The following is a 13,231-nucleotide window of genomic DNA, read 5'->3' on the forward strand; positions in this document are numbered from 1 at the left end:
TGGGGCATGGGAAAAGGGAATGGGGAAGATGAAAAGAGGAAGAAAAAAGAGTGAGGTGGGAAGAGGAAAGAGCACAAGTATAACAGGTCAGGCAATAGTTCAAGGCAATGTGGACGTTTTAGCTAGAGGTCTTGCTTCAACCTCAGCAATGTGATGCTCCACCTCACACGTCTGAGTATCTGCTTGAGATCCTTTAATGAAATCTTAAAATCTGTCATTTATTGCTTTAAGGTAGATGTAAAAAATATGCCTCTATGGATCTCAAAATAAAAGAACTGTTTCACATTTTGGGAAATGTGCTTTGTTGTCTTGTGTGTAGAGAAAGATGAGAGAACTGCTACTCGTCCACATTGGCATGCTAAAGATTTAGCTGAAGCCAGCTAGTTAACTTATCATAAAGACAGCTAGCCAGGCACCATTAATAAATAATACATATTATGTGTTTATATCTGTACAATGACTGAATTTTAAAAATGGAAAAAAAAAAAAGTGCAGGACAGTTTTTCAGCGGACAGCGCCTCATGAAAGCTAGCAAAGTTGTTCCAAGGATTAAAAACACAAGTGAGCTTGAGAGGTGCTAGTAGGGTGATTTTGCTATCTTTAGACATAGCCAGGCTAGCTAGTTATTTGTCTTAAGCTAACTGGCTTCTGGTTTGAGCTTTAGATAGATGTACATAGAGACCACAGACAGTATAAAACAGATACATTTTCCAGGTCTAAGAAGTGAAGCTAATGCAAAAAGGCCTTAAACCTATTTTCTATCTGAAAGCCATCAGATGGTGAGAGTGGGTTGTTAGGTAGTTGTGGGTGCAAAAAGACTTGCTCGAGAGTTTTATTGGACATATTGAAGTGATGCAACCACCAGTCATGAGGGGAAAAGCAATTGCCATCAACCTCCAGCAAGCAACCACTTGCCAACTGGTTGAGGAATCACATTTTTCTCTTGTGGCCGGTGGTTGACAGATATCGCGGACCGGTCTCTAAGCTTGCGTCACCGTGTTACTAGATGCTGCAGCATCACGCATCCAAAAAGGTGGACAAGGTAACGTCATGTCATTAGCCATTACATGACTGCAAATCCTCAATAGAAATCTTTCATAATGAGCTTATGGGCTCGTTCCAGGTCATACTGAATAAAAAATCTATTTTATAAATTTTGCTTATGCTGTGTTTAAAAATGGAGGACTTGCGACTGACAGGTTGTTAGCCAGAGAGTAAGCGGTTTCACAATATGACCCACCCCTCTTGTCGATCGTTTTTTTTTTTTTTTTTTTTACACAAAGATGGCGACAGTGAAAACACTAACCTCACGGTTTCAAATCCAAGACTTCAGAAACCAGTGGAAGAAGTCACGTTAGCTACGTCCACCTTTTATACTGTCTATGGTACAGACGTGAGAGTTGTATCGGTCCACTTATCTAACTCTTCACAAGAAAGCAAACAAGCATATTTCCCCAGATGTCAAACAGTTCCTTTAAGAGTCTGGGAGCAGGCTGGAGTTTTGTCAACCAACATCAACATAAATTGAAAGCTACAAATGGAATGGCCATACGTGAAAACATACTTCAAGAGCAAAGAACAGAGGTGAACTTGGAGGTGGTTGGACGTACCACTGAACATAGCATTCAGAGTAAGAGTTAGTGTTGTCTGTATTCAGTGTGAGCAAACACAGAGAAAAAAAAAATGTTGAGCCAAATAAATGCACAGGGCAAAAGGGACGGGAATAACAACCAGTCAAGGGGGGGGAGGGGCATGTCTTTGGAAGAAATCGGAACATTGACACAGATCAACTCAAAAAATATGGTTTTACAACACTGCACTGGCAAATGGGTGTTGAATGGTTGAACAAAACTGTCCACTAGATGGTCTACTGTGTATTACTGGAATGGTGCAATATTATGAATCATTAATTCAAGCATGTCAGTGGCTGATATAAATTAAGGATTATTGTTTATTTATTTATTCCAAGCTTAAAGAGTAAAAAGGTAGAAAGCACCAAAGTCAGCAGCGTTTTGCTCCCGCTCGGAGTGCCTGCGGACCTACCTGGTAAACTGGATCATCCACTTCATCTTCCAGGATGGTCTGTGTTTGTGGAACAGAAGGCAGATGACACATTTTGTTTTTCAGTCTCATTAGAGAATAAATTGAGAGAGGATGGAAAAAACATCACCAACAGCAACAACGACAACAACAAAAAAAATACACTCATCTCAGCGTGACATTTCCTGCAAGCACGCACAATCATAGACTGACAGCGTGTTGCTTTTTAATCAAACGGTAATTTGGCACATCACAGACAAAACAACACATATTTCCTAGAAATGACAGTAATGATAATAAAAAAAAACAAAAAAAAAAAAAACATAAAACCAGCAAAACCTGTTGCATTTCCATTGTATTTAGATATTCCGAACATAAATCAATGGTCCAGGCAAACACACAAACAGCAACGCACTTCAGAGGAAGCTTCAGAGTGTTAAGACATCTATTGTGTGAATGAATTACAGGTGGAGTTAGAATGTGTGATCTCACCTCCGAATGGAAAATGAAACTGAGAAAAAAAAAATGCAAAGAATTGGCTCAGATAGTCCTACCTGGTACACCGCCTGCTCACACTGTTTGTCCTTCTGGGCCTTCTTCTCCATCTCCTCCCGCTGTTTTATATCGTAGATGAGTGTGAAGAGGTCACGCAGGTCAATGATGAGAGGCTCCGCCTGAATGAGAGAATAAGATGGAATAAGATGGGGAGGTGGATACAGGACAGGTTAACTATAGATGGCCATCAAATTAAATTTGGCCATCAAATATAATTAAAGTATCTCCACTGGTACCACTTTAATCATTTTTCATTCATCTTTAACTTTAAAATAGAAATGGTTTAAGTTAAAATATGAAATAAATCAGGCCTAGCCCTGTTTATAAACTACAAACTGAAGCAGAACTGAAGACAAAGTAAATCATTTTTGTGTTTACTTTCATGTATCGTGTCAGAGTCAAGGTCAACTTTATTCTTTTTTCTGCCATATGTACAGGACATAAACCGTGTGTTGTCATTCAGGATGAAGAACATGAGTTTTATTTTTCCATTTTTTTCACTACATATTCTGAAAAGTCTGAAAACTGAAGTCATTCTCAAGGACCTTGTTTCTTATTCTACCTGAATTCCTTCGATTGGCCTGCAGGGGCCAAAAAGAGAACCGATTGTATAGAGGTCTAAGAGAAAATGACCCTGCTCTCACTTGATTTATTGCCTTAGTAAACACTTTCCTAAAGAATTCATGTTTATGATTGTCAATTTCAAGTGTTGTTTAATGCAGAATGGTGGTTCTTTTGTAAATTATGGTCCGAGTTTGAATGAAATATACAAAAAGTGGGAAATATTTGGGGAGTGGCTAACTTGGGATTGTGATGAGCATCACTTGGCTTCTCAGTCAGTCCACCACCTCTAGGCTTTCACATCAAGACAGCTTTATAATAAACAGTCTATGCTTATGATTAGTTAAATATGCTTTTCCACAGAAGCTCCTAAATCTGTGGCTGAACATTAAATGTCAGTGTTTAACTGTTAGACCCATGCATTTAAATTACTTAGTTTCAGGTTTCTTTACTGGTTGAGTCCATTAAAAAAATAAAATAAAACTACATTTTAATGGAAGAAAAGATAGTAAATTGTATTTTGCTTGAACCATAATTTAAACAGTTTTAAGTTTGGAATTACGTCTAAGGATTTAACATCCATGTTGTGGAAAAGTACTTACAGACTGTGCTGTTTTGATGGCCACAAATCTGTGGTGGCCCTCCTTCCCACAGACATAGCCAAAGGCCCTGTGATCCCGGGTATCCTTGGCAATGTAGCTGATCTCGTGGACTGAGTGGTGATGAAGAAGCACCTGGATGACAGAAAGGTCAAAGTGTTAGATACAAAAAAAAAAAAAAAGCCCTGTGGGCCAAGTGCCACATTGTCTGTATGTCTTCTTCTACTTTAAGATGCAGAAATGAAAACATGATGTTTGATTTAAAATTCTGCCTTTAAAAAAAAAAAACCCTTAGTACTGTACACTGAGCTGGGAGACAAAGTAGGTCAAAGCTACTTAAAACCTCTTTGCATATTGTTGAGCCAAATGCAACACAACACAGAGTGAGCTTCAAAGAGCGCTCACATCTTGGCACATAACTTTATGGATAATGGAGCTACAGAACTAGCATTCATTAAAAGATATAATCCAGTTGCATGATTTTAGTTTTGTGCCATTTTGTGATATCAGCAAGATCTTAGACGCTGTTCGATGAGGAACACCAAATTAGTAAGCGAGATGCATTAGCATATACAAAAAATATGCTTTAGGTTGTATGTATAGGAGTAATTCAGCTCTTCACACCCATCTGCTGCTCCTCTCTCAGCAGAGACGCGCTTAGGCACCGGGGAGGAGCGTTTGTTTGAATATTAGCCCATATTCAGCGCCGGGTGTCGCTACTAATGCCTCAGATTAATGTAAAATACAAAACTAATACGACTAGGGTACTCAATTCAGCGACCAATCACGTCAGCTTTACATGAAGTATTTCCATCTAAATGTTTGCTGACACAGCCTGTGCTCAAGAGATCCCCATTTCCACCTAAATAAGTCAAGAGGGGTATTAAGTGCGGAGTGTTATTTACTGCCAGTAATCAGTAAATAAAAAGAAGAGCATTAGGGGGCATGATTTCCAAGCAACAAATGAGCTTGTCAAAAGCTGGTGAGCTGAGCGGGTCGTGGCGGGAGGCTTAATGTTCTTTTTCATTAGAGGCGAAAGACGCGCCGCTATCACCACCAGTCACATTGAAAAGAGATATTATCAAAGATGAGTATTTTTTTTTTTTATCTGTCTATTTTTTATTTTTTGGTGGGGTGAGCTTGGGTGGGAGCTGGCAGCCACGGGACAAACGCTGTTGCATAATTATCAGTTTAGCTCTAATGACGGCTGAGGTGGAGCCGGCGGTGTAATTAGCATTAGCGGCAATGATCATTAAGGGGTGGAACTGAGTGCTAATTATCGGTTAGCGCTGATGAGCAGAGTGGGCCTATCTAGCCAACACCACGCCGCAGGACGGGGGAGAAGGGAGCCCCTTGATCATCCTGTAATGGAACAGCAGGCCTCTCAGTCCGCCAGGGGGATGGAAGCCAGGATGCAGGCGGAAACAGCCCGTTTCATAGCATCACCATAACATTGCTCACTGCACTATCATTAGCAGACAGACAGGGCCTGAGTGATCTTAAGTAGGTCCTGCAGCATTCCCATAATTGCACCGGGGTAAATGTGAAACCACTTGACTTAGGGTTATATATCAAATGCAAGACTTACACTTCAGTGCTGTCAAGTTGAAGTTTTATGAGCTAAAGGGCAAACTGTCCTGTCTGAATCATGTTATTGTGTGATTTGCATTGGTATTTGGAGCAAAGATTGAAATTTGATTAGATATGTACAGGTATTGCAGCTGCATTATATAAGCTATGCCAGTCAGGCTTATAAGATGGCGGCCCCAGCAGCAGCCTGGTGTGAACTGAGACGTGCAGGCGTCTACCCTCTGGATGTCCTGCACTGTAGGTTCACGGTACAGCAGCTGGCACAGACCACACGGTGCAGCCCTGCCAAGGTGGGCCTGCTCGCTAATGTGCTACTCACCCCTGATCTTTCACAGTAAATCTTGATCCCGCCGAAAGAGACCGTCAAGAAGACTCTCTGCTTGTGCTCCCCTTTGGAACGTGCGGAGGAAGCCATTCCCTGCAGGAGATTAAAGGGAACGACATGAGGAGATAAAAGGAAATGATGAAGACAGCGAGCCTTCTTCTCTTCTGGCTCAGGTGAGTGTGACAGTGGGAGATGCGGGGTAGAGATTGGGAGCAGGGTGACAGGAGTTACATAAAGTGTGATAGGACAGAATGTTCTTTCATGTGCTTTTTCTTGAAGCTTCACTCTCAGAGGAATTCACACGCCACCTCGTGCAGCAAGTTATATTATTATTGCCGTTTCCCCCCGTAAGAACCATTTTCTCTCCCTTTTTGATGTAAGTCTACTGCACTTCAACGTGGCAATACACAAGCGCTAGTTAACAACAATAAGGTGAGATTTGCTGACAGGATGGATTGTGCTGCTGACCGACGTCAGCTCGCCTCGGCAACTTCACATAGTTGCTGACTGAACACCCAATCCAGCCTTTGAAGTGCCTTTTTTTTTTTTCCCATGGATCTCAGCAGCTCCTTTTTCTCATATTATCAGCTCTGATAAAGAAAACAATTAAAATTTCCACCGTGTTCCCTTTGATGCGACCTGTGTGCTTGACATGTCTTTCACAGAAACAACGCCAGAGAGAAACAAGAAGAGAGGAGAAGAGGAAAGACAAGATAAGAGTAGAAAAGCTCGCCTTCTGTGCTGAATGTGTCCGGCAAAACTGCAACGCCATTTCTGATCACAAGTGGTTGGCTTCCTCTGTGCATCAGACAAGACCTTTTTCTTTTAAAGCCTAGCTAATATTGCAACTGCAAACCCTGACTTGCAGTAATCACTATCAAGCTAGAAAGGAGAAAAAAAAAACCTGTTTATTTGTCTTTTACACTTTAAATAACTATACAGTAAAAAGCCTGAAAGGATAACAGTACCTAAAGAGGGAAGAGGAAGGATAAAGAGCAGAACAAGCAACAGGGATAAGAAAGAGATGAAGGAAAATGAGAAAGAGGCGGGTGGGCAGGAGAGTCGATGGATGTTGTCAATCAGTCATCGGCATCCCCATTTGGTGGATTAGTCCACATGGCAGCGAAAGGCAGCTCAATAGAGACCTGTACCCCCTCTCTATCCGCTGTCCAGATAATAGCAGGTCTGTATCGACTGCTCCATTGACTGTAACTGGCTGGGACCTGGTGAGTACCGGAGTCATATGGAGGGCACCGCAGAAATGTTTGATCAAAGCAGTGAAAAAGTTGCATTATTAGACATGCTATATCATTTGGAAAGGATATGGGTGATGAGAGGTTTTGCCTTCTGGCTATACTGCTTTTCCTGTGGGACTTCCCTCACATTTAAGCTCTAAGAATATGCATACAGAGTTCAGTCACTTTATCCCATAGCCACCTACTGCAGGGATACCTGTGTGCTGCTTTTTTGCCCACAGTAGATACATATTACCTGACATTCATTTTGTAGAATGTGAACACAAATGAAAAGAGGACCTTTTATGTTGATTTACAGAGTTGCGAAGTGGGAGAGGTTGCTGGATCCAGAGGTGTTTTTACCCAGTCTCTAGTTTCATTTCAGTTATTATTATTTTTTTTTTAGATTCGTGACTCTTCGTGATATAGGTTTACATTACAACTGTCTGTTTACAGTAGATCATTTCAGCTTTGTCTCAGAGAGGTCATGTTTTACCCATCAGTTTGGTATTAGACCATTACTAAAAATACAAAACAAATCAGAGGTGCGAATCAAAACATCAGTCAGTTCAAAATGCTTAGTTGTTGCAGTTTCTATCAAAACAGATAACCATAATTGCCAAATTCAAATAAGCTCAGCTAACATACAACACTGAACTGGACCTCCTGATTGTGTTTGTGGTGTTGATGCTGTTTGAGGTATTTTTAAATTAACTGACAAAAAAAGCACGGGCTTTACAGTGCTTACAGCCCATCCAAGCAGACTGTGCACCACTTTTGCTAAAATTCTGGTATTTTGTTTGTGTTTTTTTTTTTTTATTGTTGGCAAATATCCAAGTCTGTGTGATGCACGTGTACAGTCTTTCAGTGGACTTTGATAACCAAGCTAGCTAATGTTAGCTAATAACTTAACCAATACAACTCTGCTCTCTCACCTAATTATGATCACTTTCTGGCTGCAAAACAAACAAACAAAAAACAACCACAACAGGATGGCAAAAGTCACATAGCAAAAGTTGTGGCTTCCAAATGCCTGTCCATCTTTTATATACAGTTTATAAATTCAAACCAAGTTGGAAAAAAGGGAGCTGATTTACGCTCCTGATAATAACAGTATTCACTTTACCATATTATAAAATTAGAAGTGATTTACTCTGTACTCTACTCTGTCTTTATTTCGATGTCTTCTAAATGAAATAGAGTCAACTACAAACTATAATCAATAGTCAAACTCAGAGGCAACATTTTCACCCAATCTGTTCATACAGCATGTGCAGCCTCAGTAACTTAGGAGGGAGGAGCTCAGGAAAAGGTGACTTAATCGAGATAATTCCTTTTAAGCAAAAGTTCATACATCAAACTGTCCCCTTCCCATCATAATCCTCGCTGCCCTTCATACCTGTTTGTTGTTGCTTCTTGTGCTCCGCACCCTCCGCTTTATTTGCCTCTCTCCTGCTGTGCTCTCCTCTTTCTTGTAGGTGGGGAGCTTCCCCCCCACCCCCACCCCCAAGAGCTGCCACTGCCTTCTCAATACTTCCACCGTTTGCTTTACTTCTCTGATACTTATTCTCATTTAAAAACAATAGCGTGCAACTCATTGACGCCATAGTATGCACACTCAATAAGTTCAAGAATACCCAACCTTTTCATCCACAATCACTAGTATAAAGATTTATTATACAGACATTTTCTGACTTTCTCTCTTAACTGTGGGGCTGAATTTGATCTAGTTTACTTTCAATATTTTGCAAGGAACACTGGCTGAAGTATTATCTGGGTCATGTTATCACAGTTTGCATATGTGCCACGAGTATAACATCATGGAATTTGTTGTAAAAATAGACTGTGAGTGACACGAGAAAACATACAGGCGACAGATCAGGGGGATGGGAGGGTTCCTCTTCTCGCACATGCTGAAAGTGAAAAATTTCTACTTAACTGATATACTGATTTAAGCATCTCAGAATAGGGAGCCAGTTTGCCCCAGAGGTAAAGGAAAAAAAAAAGACGTATGAATAAATGCAAAGGGCTTTGAGCAATACTAAAAATAAAGCAGCCTATTAAAATCAAGTACAAAGCTGCTTCCATTTTGCACAAGCCAAGCTTACAGTAGCTTTCTACAGGACAAAGAGCTCTGGAACAACATGGCTGGACTTTCATTTGTTCCATGTGGTCAGTTCAAACAGACCTTCAGTGAGTCATACAAAGGATAAGACAGCTCCTGTGATTCATTCAACAACAGGCAATACAGCCATGTCTGAGCATGCCTTTACCAAATCTGACTGAGATGAGTGAAGATGCTCAATGATGTCTCACACACACACACACACACACACACCACACACACACACACACACACACACACACACACACACACACACACACAAAGAAGTCTGCACCTTCAGCTTCATCATGGAGTCCTGGCACAGCTTGTCCCCGCGTGCGGCTGTCACCTCATCAATCCCAATCAGTTTGGCCTTGTAGCGCACGCCATCTCCGCGGAAACGCTTAATAAGCCCCGCCTCACTGCGGTCCTGACCTGCAGAGGAAGAGAAAGAGAAACAGACAGAGCAGAAGAAATAAGAACGAGAGAGTGATTACAGGAAACGAGGATGTGTGAGCTCAACTGAATCGTACAAGTTTAGTATCATGCCCGTCTTGAGGGTACAGAGGCTACTGCGTGTGGTGTCTGTGTGTAGGTGCACATGTGTGCGTGTGTGTGTGTGTGTGTGTGTCTCTGGGGTCCGGTATTAATATTTATGGAATAGGAAACGCAGAATGAATAGCAAATTAACAGCAGTGTGCAAAGATGGAAAGAAAATTGAACTTGAAATTGAAAATGAAGTCGGATAAAGCCAGTGGACTAAATGAGAAAACAACTGGAACACTGAAAACACTCCACACCACAATCACCTGTCGTAGAGCATTGGAGGGCATTCAGACACAAAGACAGGATTGAAGGATTCAGGGTGGCTGAATGGGGGTGCTTACTTCCATGTTGCTACTCATGCTTGGAGTTCCCATGGGCGCTATTGGTAATGACAAACCAGCCTGAATGGCTCCTATTGAGAGGAATCTTCTCGGTCCAGCGCTCACCCACAATCCACCCAAGCCCCCTCTATGTGATGGATGTAGGGTGGTGGCAAGATGGTGGTGGGATGATGGTGTGAGCTGTTGGGGGCAGCAGGGGGATTCACATGTGTGTCTGGATGGCCTCAGGCTTTATACTATCATCCCCTCCCCTCCCCTCCCTGTTCCTGATTATTCAGTCGCTGCAGCTGCCCTGACATCTCCTTGACACTGACACCTTTCTCATTTTGTCTTGGCACCGTCTGCCGATGTACTGTTTTGATTATGTGGGTTCATGCCTCAAGCGTTACCTCGTAGGTCTACAATGTATAACCTGTGCGGGCTTTGTCAGTCGCAAAACAGTGGCTCCCGCAGCCTTCACACAAAGAGATAGCAGGATTTCAAATCAAGGTCACCAGCACCTTGGAGAATTTAACAGTTTTCAGGCCTCTTCCTCATTCAAATCTAGGTCAGGAGACCATGCAGTACATCAGTTAGTGGCACATTAAAGGGGCTGGCTAAGCTGTGGGCGACAATGAGACAAGGTGTAACATCCTTAATAGAGACTGTCAGGCTGTACTGCAAAGCCACATTACACCAAAATCAGCTTATTCCACCCAGAAATGGCACAGCCAGCCACATCCAACCAAATTTCTTCTTCCATCTCTGCAATTTCCCAGGCAAAACCAAAAGGAAAAATTAGAAATTATGGAAACGGGCAGATTAAGAAGCGTGTGGAAATGTAGAGAAAAAAAAAAAGCCTGTCTTAGTTCAAATGCAAGTGCTTGTCTTGGCTGTGCACACTCCCTCACTAATTCATGAGGGCACAACTCTCTAAAAGGGGGAAGGGCTTGAGGATGCTAAAGTCATTAAAGTCTCTAAGCAAGCGACTGTCAAATCTGGGTCTAATTCAGACTTGTTTCGCTGCCAGATGAGTTATACAGCTAATGGGCGCATCTAAATATTAACCACAGCATGTAAAGAAACAGGCATTCAGATTTAGTGAGAAACTCCCTAAAAATATGAACTGGAGGCACATGTGTGCTATTTCTTAAACCGTAGTAACTCGAGAAGGTGGACATCTTTGGTAATTACTGTTGTTCCCAATTCAAACCACCCTTCACAAACTAACTGCAGTATGTTCACACAGTATTATGTATTCCACCCTGATTTTACTGACTCATATACTCTGTAATGTAATGTAAAATACATGCTGCTCCAGATGCATTTTAAATACAATGGGTCCAATTCAGTGCAACTCTCTCAGATGAGCTCTAACCAGATGTTCTGTGCCATTTGTTTCTTTACATACCGCATGCCGTTTCCCCCTAATAACACTTCAGGAAAGATTTAGAGGTTTATGCACAGATCCTCAAAAAAAAAAAGTAGGTCTTGCATACCGAATGAGAGTCTTGAGTCAGTGGCATAACTCGTACACTACGTGCTCTGGGTTCAGATCCAGATGAGCGAGCGTGCTGTATTTGAAAACTAAAGAGCTGAGGGGCATGCTGTTTTATGTTGTTACACACTGTAAGAGAGGAGAAGTGAGAAGGTGTGTGAGTGTGTGTTTGTGTGTGTGTGCGTGTGTTCGTGACAGGAGGTAACACACACTCCTCTGGCTCTCTGGGTTTACCATTACCCAAGGTTGAATGGTCCTCACAATGATTCTGGCCCATAAGGCTGATGCTTATAATTTTTCTGACAGTGGGTTGCCTAAAGTATTGTCTACTGCTTGTATCCTAGCACAACAGTCCTGCCATTTGGGGGGACCTGGTGGTCTGAAGTGCATGTTTCCATGGTTAAAATGTAGACGTTTTCCTCATCTTCTGATTCCCAATGTTTCCAAATTCCCTAGATTCTCAGTAGATTTAGAAAGATTTATTGGCATAAAAGAACCAAAAAATTGAGACATCCAGGATGTCAGAGGCTTTAAATCAAACACTATAATCTCCAACCGGACACACAGGCTCTGCACCAGAACCATGGAGAGAACAATTACTGTTCGCCCTGCTCCATACTGTTTCAGGGCTCGTCTCTGATCACAGTGTTGCATCCGTCTTCTTGCCACACTAGAATGGGGACAGCAAAGGGACAGATGGCGGCAGATGGAGAGTCAGAAGTGCCCCTCCAGATATAAGGACTTGGCAACAAGAAACTTTTTGTTGGGGATCTGGGCATAGAGGCAACTTAACCTTTGAACCTCTCTGGGTGTGTATCTGTGCCTGCCTGTCTCTTTCCTTTAAAGTCCCTGTCTGCCAGTAAACCCCACCACCACCACCACCACCACACACCATCTTCCAAGCCATAATGAAATATGCAATAGCAACCAATATTTTCACTATGACTAGATAGGTATTTCCTGTCAGCACAGGAGGCTGAAGTAGCAGCAAAGAGAATGCACGTCTGAGAAAGGCAAATCTGTCCATGCCATCTGCCTCCCCCATGTGCACAAAATAAATTTCACAAGCCTCAGCAAACACACAGAAACACATTTACAAACCTCAACAGCAGCGCATGCTCCCCTCATCCAGCCTGCACTGATGTTTAAAAAAAATCAAAAAAGAAATCCTCAACCCGACTTCAGCACTGAACAGAGCATCGAGGTTTTGGTTAAACGGCTGATCAATAAAGCGGTTTCAGAGTTAATGAAGGCTATTGTGCAAATCACTGCAGAGTTACATGCAGGAGCTGATGTGTGCTGGCTGGCATTTGGAGAGATTATACTTTAGGTAGGGGGTTGGGGCTTGCTATTGCCAAGCTGATCAGGAAGCAACATGAAGAAACAGTTGAAAAAGCACACCTGCAAATCATTTGGCAAGTAGTGTTTGAATAGGCTGGAATGGTTAGTATTTGTATTGCCTCTGAGAGCATGGGAGGCGACTTAAACTGCTGCTCTCTGCCCTTCTCCCCTCCTGTCAGTGTCTCCTATGGCTTCTGCTCCATGTATGTCTTTTTGAAATGAATCTTTTTTTCTTTTTTTTTTCTTTTGGTGCACAGATTACAGTGGGAGAGCAACAGTTGCTATGGAGATAGAGTAAAGTCGTGAATCTAAAGCAATTCTGACGATGGGTTGAGGGGAGCTTTGGTTTTTATGACGGCAGACTTCGCAGCAGTCAGGTTTGAATTTTTCCTCAATGTCTTGAGAAGAATGAAGAGTGATGTGAGTGCATCCCTGAGACAAAACAGACACGCAAAACACAAGTTGACCCTAAATGTTCCCCCATTCATCACAAATACATCAAAATGAATAGAAATGA

General features: G+C 42.1%; 1 protein-coding gene across 3 annotated transcripts in view; it reads right to left on the bottom strand.

The window, feature by feature from the left end:
• dab1b (DAB adaptor protein 1b) overlaps positions 1-13,231 on the bottom strand; it is a 51,544-nt gene that overhangs the window by 13,597 nt on the left and 24,716 nt on the right. For all 3 annotated transcript variants that reach the window (XR_004021282.1, XM_030752130.1, XM_030752129.1), the window contains exons 3-7: positions 9,305-9,444; positions 5,665-5,763; positions 3,759-3,890; positions 2,595-2,714; positions 2,044-2,082 (exon numbers count right to left, since the gene is read on the bottom strand). Coding sequence is in view for 2 of the 3 variants with exons in the window: in XM_030752130.1 (XP_030607990.1) it covers positions 2,044-2,082; positions 2,595-2,714; positions 3,759-3,890; positions 5,665-5,763; positions 9,305-9,444 (530 nt within the window). In the remaining variant the exon portion in view is untranslated. The remainder of the gene's footprint in view (positions 1-2,043; positions 2,083-2,594; positions 2,715-3,758; positions 3,891-5,664; positions 5,764-9,304; positions 9,445-13,231) is intronic.

This window comes from Archocentrus centrarchus, chromosome 17, assembly GCF_007364275.1.
Source record: "Archocentrus centrarchus isolate MPI-CPG fArcCen1 chromosome 17, fArcCen1, whole genome shotgun sequence".
NCBI classification, from domain to species: domain Eukaryota; kingdom Metazoa; phylum Chordata; class Actinopteri; order Cichliformes; family Cichlidae; genus Archocentrus; species Archocentrus centrarchus.